The sequence below is a fragment of the Neoarius graeffei genome, chromosome 7 (genome assembly GCF_027579695.1).
Source record: "Neoarius graeffei isolate fNeoGra1 chromosome 7, fNeoGra1.pri, whole genome shotgun sequence".
Classification (NCBI taxonomy): domain Eukaryota; kingdom Metazoa; phylum Chordata; class Actinopteri; order Siluriformes; family Ariidae; genus Neoarius; species Neoarius graeffei.
The window spans coordinates 17047713-17071315 of record NC_083575.1 but is presented as its reverse complement, the minus strand read 5'-3'; the positions used below and the strand labels follow the sequence as shown (position 1 = coordinate 17071315).

Here is a 23603-nt window from a genome sequence, read left to right as displayed (position 1 = left end):
AACGTAAAAGACTAATTAAATAATCAGATGAACTGAGACGATCACATTCTGAAGCAAATTAGATAATCTTATACCAGTAACTTATACACACAATACAAGTTACATTTATTCATCTAAATGCAGGTAAACAACGTGTTTTTTTTTTTTTTTAAATTTAAATGAGTCGGAGCTTACCCGTCTGTGTTCTCGCTTCTTGAAGGCCAATCTTGCAGCTGATTGTTTTTGAAACTATCTGACTTTCAGTTGTTCGTTCAGTTAATTCGCTTCTTCCATGTAAGGGCGAGATGGCAGCAATATCCAGTTTAATAATAAGACGGCTGCTCCACTCATTCACTTTTCTTCGTACTGTGCATTCCGCCATTACTACTCAGCTCAGGCAATTACTAAAACCCAGGACGGAACGAGATGTCACCGGTTTTAGCAACAACTACGGGGAGGTCACTGCCCGAGCGGTATGTTCCGTCCCGGGTTTTAGCAACAACTCTCTGCTCACTCAGGGAGGACTGGTGCAACTGAACTCACTTTCCTTTAAATAAATAAATACGGTCCTTTTCTTGTAGTTTTATTTTTCTTTAATTGTTGGTACTACGCCCTCTTTCAATATGGGCACAATATAGCCAACGCTCCTCAACAGATCAGAGATCTCGTACGAGTCTTCAGTAAAATGTGCAGAGGAGAGACCACTTCGTAGGCGCCCAATGTGTCCGTGAACTACTCGCAAAACGCATCCAAGTCTTTGCAGTTTGAACATTCTTGGGCCATGAACGCAATATAAATCCACCTTCTGTCATGTTGCACTGGCCAGCAACACATCTACATGGCATGGCAATAAATTAGCTCAAAATGGAGGATCGGCGTTGCAGTCAGCTCTGTGTTTTTAGTATTGTGGAAATGGTGATGAGACCGATAAACTTCCTTTGGTGACGTCACAGATGTCAAGGTCATTCACTCAGACCGCTACCTATATAAATCGCTTTTATCGTAAAAATTACTATATTAGATTTATTGTTAACGCTTAAAACTATTCCTGTGCCATTCTTGAGGTCTCAAGGCATTCATAAACGAAAGTAAGGCCATGGCTCTGTGTATATGCTTTAAAGTGTACAGGGTTTGTCCTGGTCTGGGAAAACACTCCTTGTATAGCTTCTTATTCTATTAGTGATCTATATGTGGGTTTTTTTTGTTTGTTTGTTTGTTTGTTTGTTTGTTTGCACTGTAGTGTGGCCTGATTGTGATTTTGGCACAGTTGGGTTGCTATGTGCCAGCTGAAAGCCTGCGCCTAACCCCTGTGGACCGAGTGTTCACTCGCCTTGGTGCCTCCGATCGTATCATGTCTGGTGAGTTGCCTCCCCTTTTTGTACGATGTGCTATTTAAGGTGTCTGTTTAAGGTTCAAAAAGAAAATGTTTTATATTGCAAGAAGAAAAAAGTTTGAATGAGAAGAGATCACCTGACTTGGTCTGAATGTTCATGCTTACCTGTCTGGTACTATTAGGAGAGAGTACCTTCTTTGTGGAACTTAATGAAACAGCCAGTATCCTCTTGCATGGGACCACTCATTCACTTGTTCTTCTTGATGAACTGGGTAACACACTTCTATGTTTAACATCCTTAGTATTGGGGGTCCCCCAAGCCTGAAATACACCCAACACAACTCTGTGCCTCATTTAATGTGATTGGCTATAGGTAGGGGTACTGCCACCTATGATGGCACGGCCATTGCAAGTGCAGTGGTGAAGGAACTGTCGACGAGGATCTGCTGCCGAACTATGTTTTCCACCCACTACCACTCACTGGTAGAAGACTATGCTCAGAATTGTGCTGTTAAACTTGGTCATATGGTGAGTCTTATTCTTTTGTTAGCTCAGACTGAGATGGATCACATGATTTAATAATTATAAATTTAGTCGAACAACACATGGCCCTTTCCTGAAATCCACACGTCTTAGTAATTTAACTACTCAGCAATAGGTTATGACAGATCTGTCTTTGGCACAGATATTGTTCTTCATAATGTTAAGTTCATGTTAAGATAATGTTAAATACACCTTGCAAGTCAAAATCCACACTTTGTACTTTGTACACATTCATCTTACAACATAAAGCTAAATTTAGCTCAGCACATTGCTAAAACGTAGTATGTGGTTTAAAAAACTGCTCAAACACATTGTATTTTCACTTTTTAAACTTCAAGGTGAACCATGCAACATCATGCAAGTTAAAATACAATTTTTGCAGCTTTCATAATTTGTTGTCTTTTTACAGAAATATTATTGCAGTTGTACACCAAGGCACATTTATCAAGAAAGGGAAATATAAAGCTACCTGTCTAGTACATCTTGGAGGGTCTTGACAGACTTTTCACTTGTGGATTTAAAACTTGTGATCTTTCTACTACACTTGCACTCAGGCCTGCATGGTGGAGAATGAGTGTGATGAGGATCCTAGCCAGGAAACCATCACTTTCCTGTACAAATTCATCAGTGGTGCTTGTCCCAAGAGCTATGGATTTAATGCTGCACGCCTTGCCGACATTCCCGAAGAGGTGATTCAGTCAGGACATTGCAAAGCCCGCGAGTTTGAGAGGAGTACCATGGCTCTGACTACCTTTAAGTGAGAGATATTAAATTATTTAATTTATTTAAAATAGAATAATTAATATTCAAAACAGGTTCTTCACTATGCAGTGTGGGAATTTGTGTGTGTGTGCATGTGCATGTAAGTTAGGGGGGTCCAGGGGCATGCTCCTGTAGAAAAGTTTGAAATGAAATGGTTCATTTCGTGGCTTCTGGTGACATCTAGACCTGATTTTTACCAGTTCAACATGTTTGGGGGGGCATTAAAATTCTGAACATGCTTTTTTTGGGGGGGACTTTTTTTTTTGCATAAAAATGCAGAACTTCTGCGTTAACGCGATCCCTGGTAGGGTCTAAATTCTAAGCATCATGGCAGCAGTTTAATGGGTAGCAGCATGTCACTAAGTGTATCAGTCAATAAATTAAGCGTAGCGGGGCTGCTACGCGAAGATGGTTTAGGGGAAGCCATGTGTGTTTGTGTGTCGAAAATACAAATATGTATCTCTTATTTTATATATATATGTGTGTATATATATCTCATTCATCTCATTATCTCTAGCTGCTTTATCCTGTTCTACAGGGTCGCAGGCAAGCTGGAGCCTATCCCAGCTGACTACGGGCGAAAGGCGGGGTACACCCTGGACAAGTCGCCAGGTCATCACAGGGCTGACACATAGACACAGACAACCATTCACACTCACATTCACACCTACGGTCAATTTAGAGTCACCAGTTAATCTAACCTGCATGTCTTTGGACTGTGGGGGAAACCGGAGCACCCGGAGGAAACCCACGCGGACACGGAGAACATGCAAGCTCCGCACAGAAAGGCCCTCGCTGGCCACAGGGCTCGAACCCAGACCTTCTTGCTGTGAGGCGAGACACCACCGTGCCGTGTGTATATAATATATACACGCACGCGCCACCAATTCTCTGCAACTGGGTCCTGGATTTTTTTTTTTAACAGGCAGACCCTAGTCAATTAGGCTGGGGAACAACATTTCCAAAACAATAACCATAAATACAGGAACTCCACAAGGCTGTGTTCTGAGTCCCATGCTGTATACACACTTCACTTATGACGATGTCGCTACCCAGCTTAACATCAGCATATCAAGTTTCCACAGTCATTGGACTGATTTCTGGGGAAGATGAGACAGAATACAGGAGGGAGGTGGCAAGCCTTGTGAAGTGGTGTCAGGACAGTAATCTCTTTCTTAACATCAGTAAAACAAAGGAGATGATCATTGACAGAGGAAGAGAGTACAGCATCCACCACTGTATATTGGAGAGACTGAGGTGAAGAGTTGCCACATTTTAAATTCCTAGGCATTAACATCACGGAGGAGCTCACTTGGACCCACAATATCACAGACCTAGTGGGGAAAGCCTAACAGAATCTGCACTTCCTGAAAAGGCTGAGGAAGTTTGGCATACCAAGCATGATTCTCCGCAACTTCGACAGATGAAAAATTGAGAGCATTCTCACCCATTCCATCACACAGCACAGGATCGCAAAGCTCTACAGCGGGTGGTAAAATCAGCAGAAAGCATCACTGGAGCAGCACTCCCTGCACTGGAAGACATTTATAACACCAGAGTTCTGAGGAGGGCCCTGAACATTATCAAGGACACTACCCATCCACAACACAAACTGTTCATGCTGCTGTCGTCAGGGAGACGTACAGGAGTATGATAGCCAAAACAACTAGGCTGAAAGACATGTTGTGTGATGTCATCACGTCCCCCCATGCCATTAGGCTTATGAACAAAGCCCAGCCACTGCCTCTCCCCCCAGTTCTGTAGAGTTTGCACTGAACTACCCATTTATTTGCACTGACACTTTACTGCATCATTTTTACTATTTGTCTTTGTTTTTAATTACTTGATCTCTTTAATTTCTTTATTTTAATCACTAATTTTAATTACTTTCTTTTGTCTTTTAATGTCTTCATTCATGTTCAGGTAATGTTGCTGGGTGACTCACAGAATAAGAATTTCATTGTACTGTGTGATACTGTCTTGAGTACATATGACAAGAAAATTTAATTGAATTAGGCGATCCCCTGAATCAAATCTTATTTAACGAGGAAAAGTATAAAAACCATCACTATCCTCTTGTAATAGGACCAGTTTGGTCCTATTTACGGCACTACTAACAAGAACAGTGCTAGTAGTGCCGTAAATTTAATTGGAAGACAAAAATATCTATTCATCTTGCCAAAAGAGTTAAAAAGAAAAGCTTATATAAATAAACATACACACATTATTGTGCGTGTATAAAATGTGTGCATTTCATTGATGGCATCATGAATTCACAGATGTATTGCTCTATACTGAAAGAGAAGATGCTACCATCAGCCCTTGGTTGTCGTGCACTTTTCCAACATGACAATGATTTTAAACACACATCTAAGGCCACTGTTGGATTTCTGAAGAACAGGGTGAAAGTGATTCAGTGGCCAAGTATGTCTCCTTATCTGAACCCAATCAAACACCTATGGGGAATTCTGAAGAGACAAGTTGAGCATCACTCACCATCCAGCATCCAGTCACTAAAAGAGGTCATTGTTGAAGAATGGAAAAATATTGATGTTGCAAAATGTCGCCAACTTGTTCATTCCATGCCTAGAAGACTTGGTGCTGTCAGGCCATACAAAGTACTAGATGTAGTAGTTTTTGTTGTGGGGCGTATTCATTTTTGCACCACCCTAATTTGAGTAAAACTGAAAAGTGTGTAATCTAAGTTTATATTATTAACCTTACTTTCACATTAAACAGATGCTATATTAAACTTTGTCTTTTCAACATTTTGGAAATTGTGTTCATTGAGATATTGTTTAAAATGTTACTTTTCAAATGGGGTGTACTCATTTACGCTGAGCTGTGTGTGTGTGTATGTATGTATGTGTGTGTGTGTGTATATATATATATATATATATAATATTTTTTTTTTTGTGTGTGTGTGTATATATATATATATATATATATATATATATATATATATATATATATATATATATATATATACAAATATATATATATATATACAAATATATATATATATATATATAATGTGTGTGTGTATATATAATGTGTGTGTGTGTATTTATTTATTTATTTACTATAGTGTGTGTGTGTGTGTGTGTGTGTGTTTTTAATACATTGTGTGTGTATATTCTCTCTTTAGGAAACTGTGTTCATTTGCTGAAGATCCTATGGCTAACCATGAACAGTTTGCCAGACTGGTTCAGATGATTTGCAACCTGTAATAGAGAAAACAGCTGTACTCTGTATAAGAGGGGTATTGTTCAACTGGAAAGTCTTTTCTTTTCTCCTTCTGACATGATGATCTAATAAAGTTTATCTGAAAAACGCTCACTTTCTTTCACTCGGAAATTAGATTTTTGATGTTTGCTAATATCTACATTGTGAAGTACTTTAATGATTAAGTCTAGCTGTCATGGGAAACGCATACAATTCATATTAATAACACAAGAAAGGAAGTACAGTACAGGATGTATTTAAATACAATGTCTTGAATTTTTTTTTCCTTATTTTAATCATTCAAGTCCCTCCCACCCACACACTGCCAAAAGGGGGGGGTCAGCAGAAAGAAAGGAAGAAGGTAGGGGAATTTCACACTTTATACAAAGTACACACTGTCTTCTCATCTGTTATGAAATAATCATCAAGGCCCTATGATGCTATGAAAGTGTTGAGCCTGTCAAAATACAAAATTAAAGGGTCCCATATCTTGTGGAACTTTCTCATTGATCCTCCTAGTGAAATATTTAATTTTTCCAGAAGTTAGAAAAAGCATCAGGCCACTGACCCAAACAGAAACTTTCGGTGGATCAGGAGATTTCCACTCTGGAACTATTCTTCTGTGGGCAAAAAGAGAGGCAAAGGCAAAAGCATTTTTCTTGGCTGTGGCCAATAAAATCTCATTGACTAATACTCCAAAAATGGCAATTTCTGCAGAGGGTTTCACTTTGGTATTAAATGCATCATTTAGAGATTTACAAACAGATAGAGCTGCCTGGCACTAATCCTTTGTAAAATCCTTTGCCCTGTTGCTTTTTTGGTGTGTCTGGCTAAGTTTTGGCTGAGCTGAAGTCCCAGCTCTAATAGTAATGGTTTGTACCAACAATGGCACCAACAGCTTTATAGAAAAAGACTTTAAATATATAAGCTAATTTTATCCCTAATACATTTATTTATCCCTGCTGAGCAAGCCTATGGCAAGGAAAAACTCCCTCAGACAACATGTGGAAGAAATCTTGAGAGGATCCAGACTCAAAAAGGAATCCACCCCTTTTTGAGTGATTACAGATAGTATGATTATAATTAACTTGCTTCTATAAGTGTGTCCTATGTAACCAAAGTACGACTGTGTAACCAGGAAATGCTTTATAGTTTTATCATGAAGTCCATTTTGTTGATGTTATTAACTGTTCATTGATGGAGACTTGAATGCCAGACTGTTCATGACAATTGCAGTCCTAAAGTTATCATGGCAATACTGTAAGTGTCCTGAGCCATCTTCTAAGTGTGTCTTTTGAATGTCCATATGGGGCCATCCTCCACAGGAGTTATGTGATGAGACTCCAGCCAGACGTAGGGCATCAGGATGGATCCTGTCTCTGGGAACACTGTTGTGACCATATCATGCAGTATAGGACAGTTTGAGAATATATGTGGTTGAGTAAAGTCTTACTCTTTTTCCCAGAAACACTTGGAGATGAGGATAACTTGGGTAAATCAGTCACAGTTCCTTCCAATTGGCCCTAGGAAACACCATAGGACTTTTGAAATGATGAGCAAAAGTCATCTTTTTCTCCTTAGCCTAAGTAAGATGCTTCTTGAAATATCAAGAAGCATCTTACTTACAGGAATGCAACAGTTGTAGCCCCTTTCCTGAAGACATCTGTATGGTGGCTCTTGATGCAGTGACACCAGCCTCAGTCCACTCCTTGTGAAGCTCACCCAAGTTCTTGAATCAGCTTTTCTTGACAAAATAAATACATAACGTAATACACACATTTTATATATATATATATATATATATATATATATATATATATATACACACACACCCATTATCTGTTGCCGCTTATCCTGTTCTACAGGGTTGCAGGCAAGCTGGAGCCCATCCCAGCTGACTATGGGTGAGAGGCGGGGTACACCCTGGACAAATCGCCAGGCTAGCACAGAAACAAACAAACATTCACACCTACGCTCAATTTAGAGCCACCAATTAACCTAACCTGCATGTCTTTGGACTGTGGGGGAAACCCATGCAGACACAGGGAGAACATGCAAACTCCACACAGAAAGGCCCTCGCTGGCTGCTGGGCTGGAAACCAGGACCTTCTTGCTGTGAGGCACTAGTGCCAACCACTACACCACCATGCTGCCCATATATATATATATATATATATATATATATATATATATATACTAATCAGCCATAAAATTCTCAAAATGTAGATTTGCATTTTTAACGTCATTACAACCTCTTAGTGTTATAGGTTCAAGCAGAAAATAGTGCTTTTCATGCAAACAATTGTTTGGTAAAGAAAATACTTTTTTCTCAAGTTTATCACAGTGGATTTATCACATTTTGGAACCAAAGTCTTTGTGTATACACACACACACAGCCATAAAATGAAAAAACACTGACATATAAAATGATTCACATTATGTTGTTACAACGGTACCTGTCAAAGGGTGGGATATATTAGGCAGCAAGAGAACAATCAGTTCTCAAAGATGATGGGTGGGAAGCAGGAAAAGTAGGTAAGCATAAGGATCTGAGCAACTTAGAGAAGGGCCAAACTGTGATGGCTAAATGACTAGGTCTGAGCATCTCCAAAATGGCACATCTTGTCAGGTGTTCCTGGAATGGAGTGGTTAGTACCTTGCAAAAGTGGTCCAAGAAAGGACAACCGGTGAACCACCCTCAGGGTCATGGGTGACCAAGGTTCATTGATTAGCACGGGGCACAAAGGCCAGCCTTTGGTCCAATCCCTACTGTAGCACAAACTGCTGAAAAAGTTATTGCTGTCGGAAACACGAGGGTTCCATTAGTGGTTGGAGGGGATTTTAATTGTATTTTATCAAGAAAAGAAAGAAGGGGAATTTTTCAAAATGTATAAATCATCAGTTTTACTACAGGGCATTGTCAAGGATATTAAGTTATTCGACTGTTTTCGAAAAGTGCATCCAGAGGAGGAGGCCTTCACCTGGTTCAGTGGTGATGGTGCCCAAGCCTCCCGAATTGACTACAAGGGACTGCCCACCAGCTGATGCTACACTTATTCCCCTGTTCTTTTCCAATCACGTTATGCTATCTTGTACCCTGTCTTTCCCCACAGGTGTGACTGTAGGGGGAGGGCTGTGGAGGCTGAACTGTTCCCTTTTACAAGATGAAGAAATAGTTAGAAGTTACAGGGAGCAGTACAGCCTCTGGCAGACTTTCCAGGACTTGTATGATTCATGAGAACTTTGGTGAGAAATGGTGAAAAGATGGACAAAATATTTTTTTAGTAGGATAGGGAGAGAAAAGAGGCACATGATGGGGTTGAAAAAAGACTTCAGAGGTATTTTAATCTTTTAAATTAGGGTTATGACTTTTTTGAAGAAATTAAGGAAGTAAAAAAAAATTCCATTTTAATAGAAAATAAAGGTAAAGGAGCAATATTAAGAAGTAAAGAACAAGAAATTGAAGAAGGAAAAAAATGTGCATGATACTTTTTAAAGAAAATTCTATCAAGAGGAGGAGGAGGGACAACAAAATTGAAAGAAGAAGGAAGGGAATTAGATGGAAGGGAAGAAGAAATTAAACAGGAGAGATTTTCAACATGGTAGAGTGTTTTTATGAAAACCTCTACAGAAGTAAAGTTATGCAACCTGAAACCGTGCCAGAAGTTTTTTTTTTTTTAGACAAACAAACAAACCCCACAGTCAGGGTGTTTTACAAGGATTTTACTATTTTAGAATTGCAAAACTGTCTTAAAGATTTTAAACGAGGAAAGTTTCCAGGAGAGGATGGACTCCCTTTGGAATTTTATCAAACCTTTTGGGACGTTTTAGCAAATAACATTTTGACTATTTTTAAAGAATTTGAAAGACTGGATTGACTTCCAGACAGTTTCAGGATAGGGATAGTTTCTTTACTCCACAAAAAAGGTGACAAGATGGACTTGAGGAAATGGAGACCAATCACCCTTTTAAATTTTGATTGTAAGCATTTTAGCAAACTTTTATCACAACGTATGTCAACAGTATTTTAGAAGACATGATCCACCTGGCTCAAGCCTGCGCCATCCCCCAGAGGAAGATAATGGACAACCTAGTGCTGGTTCGAGAAGCCATCTGATTTACGAGGGACAGAAACATTTGGCTATTACTTTTAAATTTAGACTTTGAGAAAGCCTTTGATTGGGTCTTGCACCAGTACCTTTTTCAGGTACTGCAAAAGATGGGATTTCCTGGGAGGTTTTTAGAGTGGGTGGGTTTGCTGTATCAAGATATTAGCAGCAGAATTTTGGTAAATGGGCACCTCACAAAAGCGATAGATGTTCGCTCTGGTGTCCACCAGGGGTGCCCGTTATCTCCACTCCTGTTTGTAGCCTGTATTGAGCCACTGGTGCAGATCTTGAGAAAGGACAAATGGATCAAAGGACTAGACTTGCCATGTGGACTGACTGTGACCTGTACTTTGTACAGGTCACAGTCAGTCCACCTGATTTGTACATCACTCTTTTATGTTTGGATGTTTTATTGGTTCAAAGAGCTCTGGACTTGACTGACTATTATGGAAAGGCCTTGGGTGCTAAGCTCAATAAGAGCAAGTCCGAGGCCCAGCTCTTTGGACAATGGGATAACTTACAGACCGACCTGGATCTGGATTTTACAGAAAAAGATATTAAAGTTTTAGGAGTCTAATTTGATGAGGAGGGTGGTGGATAGGACAACTGGACTGACATGTTAGGGAAAGTCAGGCAATGGCTGGGGTTTTGGGAATTGAGACAGCTTACGATGGAGGGAAAAGTTTTAATAATAAATGCTGTTATTTTACCTTTGCTTTTATTCATCTGTTCTGTTTTTAGTTCTCTGAGACAATTTCTTTTAGATCTGGAGAGGGTGTTTTTTTTACTTCCTGTGGGGGTCCAAGTGGGAGAGACTGCAGTAAGAGATAGTGAAGAAAAGGCCAGAAAATGATGGGAAAGGCCTCCCAGACCCCCGCCTGTTTTTAGGTTCCAAATTCACCACCGTGCACATCAGTTACACCACGTCCCCATCCAGAGATAGTAAAATGGCAGCTATGGTCAAGTTCTGGATGGGGTCATATCTTAGACAGCTGAACATTTTAAAGACAAATTTAAAACACCAGTTGCTTTTACATTGGACCAAGAATATGCTTTTATTGAAAAGTTTTTCAAGAAAAAATTTTTGGAAAAGGAAGATGTCACTGTTTTAACTAATGCAAAGCTTCTTGTCTCTCTTGTGCAGGACCAGGAGGAAGTTAGCCCCATTCTTGGCCTCACAGTATATGAGGCCAAACAGATTTAGGGGAACGCACCCCACCCTGCTTTTCAGAACAAGCACAAGGACCTGTAATGAATGGCTGCCCATGAGATCCTCCCGGTCAGGGCCATGATGCGTTCCTGGGGCATGGTGGCAAATCTGGTCTGCCCACGGCCAGGGTGTGGCCAGCCTGAAACCGTGCGGCGTGTGCTCTGGGAGTGCAGTGTGGCAAAGGACCTGTGGGCCATAACTGGCCCCTTAGAATACCCAAGCCTGCCAGCAGGGGAGGTCCATCCGCAAGTTTACTGGCTAGCAGTAAACGGGGTGAGCCAGGGCATTGAAAAGTTACCAGCAGCTGAATTTACCATGCTCTGGCTCACCCTGAACAGCATGAAGGCCGCCCTGTGGACCTCCCACAACCTGATGGTGGGGAAGCGGGTGACTGTGCCCTTGCATGTATTTGAAAAGCTGGTAAAATCTTCACTGCAAGAGGCACTGCATGCCAACAACTGGAGGAGGGAGACAGGGTCACACGGAGGGGGGTCCCTGGCTCCCATAGATGCCTGCCAAAAAGACGTGGAAAACTACAAGAGCATTGCAGTGGGCATAGGGTGAGGATCTCCGCTGGGGGGACAACTTGATAGTGGCTCACCCTTGTCCTGTATGACAGAGACTATTTTGGTTTTTTATTGTTTTATTTATTTTTTTATTTAAAATTGTTTTTCATTTACTTCCATTGGTTTGCATTTTATGTTGCTTTATTTATTTAATCATTCATTTATTAAGTTATGTACTAACATACTAATTAATGTTCTCTACAAAATTGTTTTGTGAACAAAGCATGGAATTTTTTTTTGTATCCTTATTTTTATTGATTTAGACAACCAACAATTTTTCAACATATGCATTCAATACATCAAAAAGATATACTTCTTGCCCACCTCCCAACAACCCACCCCCAAACTTTGAGCCATCTGTTAATAGAAAAAATATATAATAATAATAATAATAATGGTTTACAATAAAATTAAGAAATAATAATAATAAAGTAATAAAAAAACGCATACATGAGGGTACAGTCTCACTTGTTATTGTAACAATTAAAGATTTATGTTACTAGGTCTTGATTCCAAAAATGTAATGAATGAATCCCACATTTTATGAAAAATATGGCTTTTGTGTTTAATGGCATACGTAAGCCTTTCAATCACTATACATGAAGATAGTTCATTAACCCATAGAGTTACAGATGGACAACAGACACTTTTCCACTGTCTGGCAATAAGACGTTTTGCTTGTAGTAAGCAGAGGTTGACCAGTTTGCTTTCATGTGTTCTAAGGGATAATACCTCGGGGATAAGGCCAAGTATACAGATTACTGGACATACAGGGATTTCTTTCTGAATGATGCAGGAAATAATCTCAATTATACCAATCCAAAATTCTTGAATATGTTTACAGGTCCAGATACAATGAAATAAGGTTCCTTTCTCTGTCATACATTTAATACAAGTGTCCAGAATATTAGGGTTAAACTTATGGAGTTTTTCATATGTTCTCATGAGCCAGTTATATTGAATTAACCTCAACCTACTATTAATAGTCATAGTTTGTGCTTGACAGCATGCCTTTTCCCATTCTGTCTCTGTAATAACTGTCTGGAAATCTTCCATCCAGGCCAATCTCTTATAGTCTGAGGACTCTCTTGATGACATAAGTAATCTACTGTACACTTTTGAGATAGTCCCTTTAGCACAGGGATTGGGTGTTACCATTTACCATCTATACCATTTAAAGAGGAAGGTTGATATGACTATGGTTCTTAGGAATCCTAAAGTTATCTTTCAAATATTCAAAAGACATAAGGGTGTTGTCCATAAAGAGATCTGAAATCTTCTGTAAACCAAGCTGTGTCCAAAGTTTAAAACCAGGTCTCATGTACCTGGTGTAAATCTTGCTTTACCCCAGATAGGAGAGAAATGTGATATATCCCTTGGCTCTCCAACCATTTCTTGCGACTCATACCAAGCTATAATTATGGTTTTAACAAATGGGTTAATTGTGTTCTGCTTAAGCATTTTGGGGGAATTGGATTATAAGTATCTGTCCAAAGTTAGCCCTTTTGCCTTTTGTTCCTCTATCTGGACCCATGACAGATTCGAAGGATTAGAGAACCAAAAGAGTGCGGCTCTAACTTGGGCTGCTCTGAAGTACCATAGAAGGTTGGGTAATTGCAAACCTCCCATCATAAGGTAGATATGGTATAGCAGGGTTAAGTGAAGTCTTGGTCGTCTTTTATTCCAGATGAAATTTGTGAATGTTTTCCTCATAGTAGAGAAAAAGGCTGGTGGGGGAGAAAGAGGAATTGACTGAAACAAATACAGAAATTTGGGGAGAATGTTCATCTTGATGGCATTGATTCTACCTATTAATGTAAGGGGAAGAGACATCCATCTATTCAAAGTATTGTTTACATATGAAACAATGGGGTCATAGTTATGTGGGATTATGTTTTTTATTTGAGGTGTGAGAATAATCCCCAAGTATTTAAAGCCGTTTTTAGATACTGTGAAAGGGTGTTGGATTGCTGGATTATTTCTTTCTTTTTCATTGAGGAAGCGTATCGAAGATTTGGACTGATTGACCTTATATCCTGAGAAAGTTCCAAAGTGACTAATCATATTGATCAGAGTAGGCATTGTGTTTTTTAGATCTGCAAGGTATAATAATATATCATCTGAAATAATGAAATGTGATGTTTCTGACCTGAAACATCAATTCCCTTTATCCCAGGGTGATTTCGTGTAGCTATTGCCAGGGGCTCAATAGACATCACAAATAGAAGGGGAGACAGTGGACAACCCTGTCGCGTACCACACGATAGATTGAAGGGTTCTGAAATTAAGTTGTTTGTGACTATTTCAGCTAATGGTTCACAGTACAATAATTTAATCCACTGACAGAATTTAGGTCCACAGCCATATCGGCAGAGCATATCAAATAAATAAGGCCATTCAACTCTGTCAAACGCTTTCTCGGCGTCCAGAGACAATATGCAGTTATCTTTAGCATCTTTCTTTTCATGGATGATATTCAATGCTCGTCGTTATGCCTGCCTGTTCTTCACACTGATGCTAAAATACTAGCCAAAGCACTAGCTTTGAGACTAGAAGTTCATCTACCAACAATAATTCATAATGACCAAAATGGATTCATTTTGTCAAAGAGATAGGTCTATAAGATTCACAATTGTGTTGTGGTTTATCTGGCTTTGGTAAAAGTGTAATCAAGGCCTTCCTTAAGGATGGGGGCAGAATTCCAGCTTCTAGGGATTCCTCAAACATTTCAAATAAAGGGCAAATTAACTGATCTTTGAAGGCCTTGTATATATCTATGGGGAGACTATCTGGTCCAGCTGTTTTCCCATTTTTCATTGTATCTATAGCCTTCAGTAATTCCTCTATAGACAAAGGTGAATCTAATTTCTGTTTTACTTCATCTGAGAAGGTAGGTATTTGAAGACCATCTAGAAGTTAGTTTGTTGGACGGTAACTCCAGGAGATTCTGATTTGTATAATGATTTGAAGAAATGGGTAAAGGCTTCATTGACCTCTTGTGGATCAGATGAAAGAGTCTCTGAGATTGTTATAATGCTACCGTATGAATGGCTTTATCAGATTGCATTTTTTTAATTTGACAGGGCAGAAGCTTGCCAGATTTTTCTCCCTGCTCATAGAAAGTTTGTTTCAAGCGAAATAGGCTGTTTTCAGCTTTAGATAGTGATAGTTTGTTATATTGTGCTCTGAGGAGGAGTAATTCTTGTTGCTGTGACATTGTATGCATATCATCTTCATAGGTTTCTTTTTCTAGCTTCTTGATTTCTTCATCAAGTGATCTCAATTTTAAATTAACTTTATTGGTTATAGAGCTTGTATAGCTAATCATCTGTCCTCTAATGTAGGCTTTGAAAGCCTCCCATCTTACAGAAGCATTTGTTTCATTTGTGTTTATTTTGAAAAATACATCAATGTTAATACCCACAAATTCTAAGAAATCTGTATCATGTAACCATTTTGGGTGTAGCCTCCATCTGTAAGGACCTCTAATGATCTTGGCCATGTCATATATTAGTGTAACAGGGCTATGATCAGAGATCACAATAGCCTCATACCTTATGTCATATATTTGCGGGAATAACTGATTTGAAACTAAGAAATAAACTATACGAGAATATGAATTTGATGATGATGAAAAGCATGAAAATTCTGATTTGTTTGGATATCGTCTTCTCCATGGGTCACATAAGTCTAATTCCTGCATAAAGGTCTGTAATACTTTCCTACTTTGCGCATGAGTGTTGTCTATACTTTTGAGTCTATCAAGGTCTGTTGACAGGGTTGTATTGAAATCTCCTCCAACCAGGAGTTGACCAGACATAGGAACTAAAAGTAAAAAGAGGTCTTCAAAGAAATGTGGGCTATCTGAATTTGGCCCATATAGATTTACAAGATTTATCTTTTTGTCAGTGAGTAGCCCTTGTAGAATTAAATATCTGCCTGCTTTGTCAGATATGACATTCAGTACTTGAAATGGAACAGACTTGTGAATCAAAGTTACTACCCCTCTTGCATTAGATGCATATGATGATGCAAATACCTGTCCTGCCCATCTTCTTTGTAATTTCTGCAGCTCACTAGATAGTAAATGTGTTTCTTGTAAGAACACAATAGTTGCTTTGAGTTGTTTTAGTCTATGCATGACCTGTTTTACTTTAGATAATTTACCTAACCCCCTCACATTCCAGGATGTTATATGTGAGTCATTCCACATGTAACCATTGTGTATTATATTTCTTTAAATGAGAGACAGTACCCGTTGTAAAAGCAGCCACTAACATAAAGTCAACAAGAAAAAAACAAAGTAATAAAACATTTTACAAAACAAGGCTCCTGGATGCAGTTAACCCGAACAAACTTGCATCCCTTTTCCCTCCCCCCACATGTAAAAGATTCAACAGTGGACTTGACTGATCCTTCTATAAGGAGCAAGTCTCTTACAAGCATAGGTTATCGCTGTTCGCTACCATTACCATCATTCCACTCCAAAACAGCCACAAACAACTTGTCATACCAACTCCATTGACAGTCTTAAACTTTTATCCAGAGAAATGAATGACCTACGTCAATATATCCTTGACATAAATTGAACAACCAAAACAGTAGGCTAATCTCACCCGGAATAAACAGTAGTACAATTTAACTAGTAGGCTAATTTTGTTATCATGTATGTCTAGGCTAAACACAAAAGAGGGCTAGCCAGCCAACACAAAAATAAGACTGTCACACAGTTCACAGTATCCTACTGTACAATGTCTCCTTGCTCCCCTGTGTCGTTGGCATCAATACGTTTCTCCACTTCCTCTGGTGAGTTGCAGATGGTGTTTTGTCCACTACAGGAGATGATTGATTTGGCTGGGTATCCAAATCTGTACTCGATGCTCAGTGATTGTAGATGCTTTTTCACCCCATCAAACTGCTTTCATTGCTTGCGCACCTCCACAGAGAAATCCGGAAAGAACATGACTTGTTATTCTTGGTATTTTACCATTTTCATTTCTCCCCATTACTCGTTGTCGATCTTGAAAGTTCAGGAACTTCATGATTAGCACTCGGGGATATGTTCGTTTGGTTGTAGGCCTACTTGGGAGTCTGCCAATTCGATGTGCTCGTTCAATTGTAACTGGACTTGATAATGATGCTCCAAACATGTCAGGCAGCCATTCTTCCAGAAATCTAACAGCATTTCTCCCCTCTGCCTTTTCAGGGAGGTTTACCAGGCGTAGGTTGCAACGCCTATTTCTATTCTCCAAATCCTCTATTCTGGAGTTGAGCCGCTCGATTTGGTTCTCCATAGTTTGTGCCATTTTTTGCACACCGCTGATGGTATCTTCTGTACTCCTAATTCGATGTTCAGCTTCAGAAAGCCTACCTCCAAAGTCACGAATTTCAGTCTTAATGTCTTGTATGGCAGATATCACACCGTCAAATTTGGAAGTGAAAACATCCTTCAGGTCTGAAATGGCTTTCATCACCTCACCTTCCTCATTAACCATAGCTTCTGTGCTTAGCAAAGTGTTAGCTTCCTCAGGTGTTTCACCCTTTTTGTCAGGATTCTTTTTAGTTTTCCCCTGTCGAGTCATCATGTATGGTATTTCCTCGTCTTAAATGCAATCTGGTCGATCAATTTTGTTTTGGAGCTGAGAAACAGTTAAAAACAGGATTTAAGGCTTTTTGTCGCGAGAGCTGCTTCTAACGTGACCTACTTGCTCGCCGCCATGTTGGATCCCTCATGGAATTAAAAAAAAAAAGTGATACTGTCAGAGTGCAGGCACTTATGGATGCAGGGGAGTACAGGGGAGAATGGGGAGCAAACTTGTAACAAAGCCAAATCGCAAAACTAGAAGCATGGTCAAAACGCAGGCAAGAGTCGGTCAATCGGCAAACAGGGCAAGACAGAAGAGACAAGAAACATAGACAAAGAGATAGCGAGGGTCAGAATAACTAAAGTCAGGCAGAGATAGAAAGGCTTGGTATGAACTGGAAAACAGAATGATACTTCACAATGAGGGGGAGTGTGAGTGAGGCTTAAGTAGTGTGACTGATGAGTTGTGAATGAGCAACAGCTGATTTCAATAAGCCGGTGACAGAGGGTGCTGTGCTCTTTGGGTGTTGTAGTCCTGAGTAGTCATGTTTGTAGTTTGGCTAGCGCTGTCATTCTCGATGCCTTTACTGACAGAAAGGAGCTCCATCTGGGATGGCCCCACGTGCTCTTGGACGGGAGTGTTCTCAGCAAGAGGGCCTGGAATGGCAGGTTTCAGACAGGAAACATGAAACATGGGGGATATCCGGCTGTCATGGGGGAGCTCTAACGTGTACAAGACGTTGTTGATATGCTGAAGTACTTTAAATGGGCTGATGTAGCTTCCAGCAAGTGTTGGGGTCCCTGAGGTTTCTTGTGGAGACCCATACTCTGTCACTTGGAGAGAAATCTGGGTTTTTGCTTCTGTGTTTGTCTGCATATTCTTTATACTTGGCGTTAACCGTCTCAATGTGTTGATGTACCTCCTCCCATATGGCTTGGCTACCAGTCCTCAACAGCTTATACCTGTGCCAATGTGTCATCCGAGGGGAACAGGGGCGGTTGGTACCCAAGTGTGCACTGAAAGGGTCTTAGTTGCATAGTGGAATGTTTGAGTGAGTTCTGTGCATACTCGGCCCATGGAATGAATTGAGACCAGTCCCCCTGGTTCCTCATGCAGAAGATTCTTAGAAAGCATCCGATCTCTTGATTGGCCTGTTCCACTTGGCTGTTAGATTGGGGATGATAAACCAGATGTGAGACTCACTGAAACTCCTAATTGTTCCATGAAACAGGTCCATAAGTGTGAGATGGACTGGGAATCACTGACTATGTCCTCAGGGATGCCAAAGCACCTGAACACCTGCTGGAATAGCAATTCAGCTGTTTGGAGTGCCGTGGGGATACCAGGTAGAGGAATGAGTTTCAGAGTGTTGGAAAATCTGTCAGTTGTCACCATGATGGTGGTGTTGCCCTGGGAAGGAGGTGGGTCTGGGACAAAATCGATGGCTAGATGGGACCAGGGTCTTTGAGGTACCTGGAGCTTACCAGTGGGAGGGGTTTGTGGGACTTTTGCCTGGGCACACTCAGAGCAGAAGGCAATGAACTGGTTAATTTCAGTGAGCATGTTCTCCCACCAGTATTTGTTCCTACGCATTTGATAAGTTCGTAGGCTGCCAGGATGTCCCATGGCGGGAGATGCATTAGCCCAGGTGATGAGTCATCCTTGAAGATGTTTCGGGACATAAAGGAGGCCAGGTGGAAGACTGATTGGGCTTGTCCGTGATTCAAAGTGATTCCCATGCCATGTGGCGCATAGGGTGGCGCCGATCTCCGTTTCCATAGCCCTCGGCCTCTTGCCTATTACATAGCTAGGGTTACAGTGGGGGGCTGGTCCTCTGGTAACTGTGAGAGTTTGACTCCCCATTCGCACTGCAGCATGCCTTGCCAGACGGCAGTAGGTACCATTTTTATGATGGTCTTTGGTATGACCCAACCATGAATAGAACTCGCAATCTCCCGATCAAGAGGTGGACAGGCTAACCACTAGGCCAGTGGTTCGACCAGTGAAGCGCACCACCCGAGCCGATGACACCGACGAACCTGACCGACCATGTGCACAATGCGGGAGAAAACCGATTTCGGGAGACATTCTTTGTCATAATAGTCTTTGTCTTTGTCAAAACTGATTAGTGCATTACAGCAGAGACACGCAGTGTACAAAGAAACCTGCACATACTTCGGATTTCTAACGCAACTAGACAAATTGTCCCTCAGTGAAATACGCGAGAAAAGTGTCAACCTGCAGGCAAAATACCATGAAGACCTGGCGGATGATTTCCCTGATGAACTGGGGCAGTTTGTGCATTTCGCAAAAGTTTCCACTGAAAACAGAAAGCCGAGGAACTTACTGGCATTCATTCGAGAGAGGCATCTACAAAATGTTTTCCCAAATGTCGACATAGCACTCAGGATTTACCTTACATTGCCTGTCAGCAATGCCAGCGGGGAGAGGTCATTTTCCAAACTGGGTATTATCAAGCATGAGAACATCAAAATGCAGCAGCAAGAGTCCTTACTAGAACTAGAAAACATGACCACATCACCCCTGTCTTATCCACACTGCATTGGCTCCCAATCAAATTTCTTATTGATTATAAAGTACTATTATTGACCTTTAAAGCACTAAATGGTCTCGCACCACAGTACCTGAGTGAACTTCTGGTCCTCTATGACACGCCATGCCTACTTAGATCAAAAGGTGCAGGCTATCTGCTGGTACCGCATATAGTGAAGGCTACATCAGGGGGCAGAGCTTTTTCTTACAAAGCCCCACAGTTATGGAACAGCCTTCCAAGTAGTGTTCGGGAATCAGACACAGTCTCAGCATTTAAGTCTTGGCTGAAAACATATCTGTTTAGTCAAGCCTTTTGTTAATGGTATTTATGAGGTAAAGGTGTAGATCTGGGGGGTCCTCAGACATAGATGGTTTTGGTAAACTGGGATGTATGAATGCTGTCAGTCCCCACTCGCTTGCTCACTCAAGTTTGTTGATGGTGTAGTGGCTGGCTGCTTTATGTCCTGGGGCTCCCTCATGCTTGTGTTACCTTCTGGCTCTCCCCTTTTAGTTATGCTGTCATAGTTAGTTGCCGGAGTCCCTGCTTGTACTCAGTGCAATATGTATACTGTTCCTACTTATTCAGGTGACATTGGGCATACCTAACAACCTGTGTTTTCTCTCCCCCTCTCCCCCCCCCCCCCCAAAAAAAAAAAAATCTGTCCCTCTGAGTTACATGTTGGTCCTGGGATCAAGATGCTGACCTCTTCTGCTCCTTGGACCTGCCCAATCCATCCTGGTGCCTTGTGTCTGGTTGGAGTCTCATCGTATTGCTCTTGTGGAGGACGGCCCCATGAGGACACACTTGAAAGTCACACTTGGAGGATGCTCTGGACTCTTACAGTAATGCTTTTATGGCTGAGGACTACAGTTGACTTGCTAACTTTAGGACTGCAGTTGTCATGAACAGTTTTGCACTCAAGTTCCCATCAACGAAGAGTTTATAACATCAACGAAACTGACTTCTTGTTAAAACTGTTAATATTATAGTCATGCTGTCTGTTGTTGCCCAAATGGATGGGTTCCCTTTTGAGTCTGGTTCCTCTCGAGGTTTCTTCCTCATGTCGTCTGAGGGAGTTTTTCCTCGCCACCATCGCCACAGGCTTGCTCATTGGGGATAGATTAGGGATAAAATTAGCTCATGTTTTAAGTTGTTCAAATTGTGTAAAGCTGCTTTGCGACAATTGTTTATTGTTAAAAGTGCTATACAAATAAACTTGACTTGACTTGACTTGGCTTTTCACCTTCCACATCATTACATTAAAAAGTTTTTTAAAATACTTTGTAGTAGAGAAGGAAGATGTCACTGTTTTAAGTCATGCTAAAATCTTGTTTCTGTTGTTCAGGACCGGGAGCCAGAGAGCCCAGTGCACAGCCTCACTTTAGAGGACGCCCAGACAGTTTTGCGCAATGCAGCCCACCCAGCTCTCCAAAACAAACACAAGGATGCATGGCAGCACATGAGATCCTCCCGGTCAGGGTTGTGATGCACTCCCAAAGCATGCCACAATCCTCCATTTTCCTATGGTTGGGGTGTGGCACGCCTGAGACCATGCGGCATGCCCTCTGGAAGTGTGGTGATGCGATGGACCTGTGGGCCATGCAATGCATGAGTCTGTCAGCAGGGGAGGTTCCCGCACTGATGGCTAGCAGTTAATGGGGTGAGTCAGGGTGTCAAAAGTTTACCAACTAAGGATTTCACCAAGCTCTGGCTCACCTTCAACAGTGTTAAAGATGCCATCTGGACCTATAGAGATCTTGCAGTCACGTGACCGGAAAGTACACAACTGCCATCTTGTCGGTCAAAAACACCACTGAATACTGCTGCACTCGTGTACAGAATGGCTCAATTTCAACCGATGGACTACATGGCTCATTTTTCTAATGAACAGATAACTAGATATATGTCTAAAATAAACGATCTACAGATTAGTGACCCTTATGGCTTACTGGACGGAGTTTTCACGACCGGATTTTGAACTGCCAGCGGAATACCCGGACGTGTATAATTACCTCATTAACTTTCCCTCGCTGTTCAGTGGTGAAGCACTGCGTGCCTATAAATCTCTGGACAGTTATCTTTACAGAAATTCAGGATTTGTCAGCGACTCAGATGTGGCATCTTGTAAACAAGAATCCTCATTGGATGGGTAAGTCACTTAAGTATTGAGTATAGCACTGACCAGCCAATAATAGAATAGAATAAGGTCATTCCAGCTGTAATTCCAAATCGTCTGTCTTGTTTACATGGCTCTGGCGTTGGAGAGGTAGAGGCTTGGCAGTGGAGGTTTGAGTGGCTGTTTTCTGAGCTTAGTCAACAGGCCGGCTCTGCAGCCTCGCTTTTGCTTCCGGTCCCGGCGCTGCCTTCTTCGCTTTGCTTCCAATAACAATCCATGGAGACCCCGCTGGTCTCGCTATCTTGTCCGGAATGTTGTGCATGCGATGGAAATCACTACAAACCGTCATTTTCTGCTGGAAACCAATGTCCAGTAAGTCCATACGGTTGTAGTGGATATTGAAGTCCGGTACAGACAAACAACACGCAAAAATACACACAAAAAACATAAAAAACGTGCACAGGTAGGGAGAGCTTGTAGCCGCAGCCGTTGTAGTAGAATTGTATATAGTAGGGTTTTCCAGAAGAAAAGGTAGAAGTAAAAGCAGAAGTAGAACCAGAAGTAGAAGTAGAAGGCGGAATATGGCGTTTGACCGACAAGATGGCGTCTGTCACAGTCTGGATCGGCTGTGGCGTCACATGCAAGTGCTCCATAGAAACCTGTTGGTGGGGAAGTGTGTGACAGTGTCCCTGCATGCAATGACACAGCTAGTAACATCTACGGTACGCTGCAGGGGTATGTTGTATGTCGCCATTCAGAGGAGGGGGTCAGGGTCACACGCAGGAAGGTCCCTGCTATCACCGTTCATAATTGTCTGTAGATGCCCCCCAAAACCATCTGGCTGGAGCAGTGGCCCAAGAGGGGGGAGGGTCTCCTCTCACACCAGAAGTGGTAGGCAGTGTGACTTGGACTGGAGGTTGGGGTGGAAGCAAAGTTTATTAAGGGCTCACCCTAGCCTGAACATCAGAGGATTTTAAAATGGTTTTCTGTTAATATTCAGGTTACTTTTATGGCATAATATTTATGATTTTGAATTTTTCAACTGTATACACAGGTACACTTTCATGGAATGTACAAAAGACGATAACAAGTACATATTTAAAATGTGAGCAAATAGGTTTGGACAAGGAAATGTGTTCAAGTGTAATTTTTTGTTTCATGACTTGGCAGTCTTGTTAATGTGTAAAATGCAAAAAAAATTATTTATTTATTTATTTATTTATTTATAATTGAAAAATGTAAACTGGAAATTGTCAGTGAAAATAAAAATCTAAAAAAAATCTGTTCTTATCTGTTTTAATATTTGATATGTTCTCTAAGTGACGATTTTATATTAACAACAATTATATAGATTCTTAGAGCAGGGAGCATGGAGCAGGGAGCTTGCTCCTTCTGCTCCATGCATCAAACTGGCATTGCAGTACCTTCAGGAATGTTTCTCTTGTTCAAAAACTAAAGAAAAAAAAGTTTCTTTCTTTAATAAATTAGTTTAAAATTTTATATGCTCGCTAAATGAGGATATTAAACAAATTTTGGAGCAGGGAGCTGGAATAAGGGCTTGCTCTTTCTGCTCCACATGTCAACCTGGTATTGCAGGACCTCCAGGAATGGTTCCCTTGTT

General features: G+C 41.0%; 1 protein-coding gene, 1 non-coding gene and 1 pseudogene across 5 annotated transcripts in view; all 3 read left to right on the top strand.

The window, feature by feature from the left end:
• msh6 (mutS homolog 6 (E. coli)) overlaps positions 1–5950 on the top strand; it is an 80562-nt gene extending 74612 nt beyond the window's left edge. For 2 of the 4 annotated variants that reach the window (XM_060925334.1, XM_060925335.1), the window contains 5 exons: positions 1220–1337; positions 1495–1584; positions 1686–1840; positions 2410–2612; positions 5766–5950. In XM_060925334.1, the coding sequence (XP_060781317.1) occupies positions 1220–1337; positions 1495–1584; positions 1686–1840; positions 2410–2612; positions 5766–5847 (648 nt within the window). In that variant the 3' untranslated portion in view covers positions 5848–5950. Of the gene's footprint in view, positions 1–1219; positions 1338–1494; positions 1585–1685; positions 1841–2409; positions 2613–4896; positions 5140–5765 lie in introns of those variants that run through there. The other 2 variants (XR_009655004.1, XM_060925336.1) reach the window with 2 other exon arrangements.
• A 17294-nt stretch (positions 5951–23244) lies between these two features.
• Positions 23245–23428, top strand: LOC132889828 (U2 spliceosomal RNA). The gene has a single exon (XR_009655105.1). It is a non-coding gene; the product is annotated as a U2 spliceosomal RNA (small nuclear RNA).
• Positions 23429–23445: 17 nt separating this feature from the next.
• On the top strand, positions 23446–23603 carry LOC132889827 (U2 spliceosomal RNA; annotated as a pseudogene).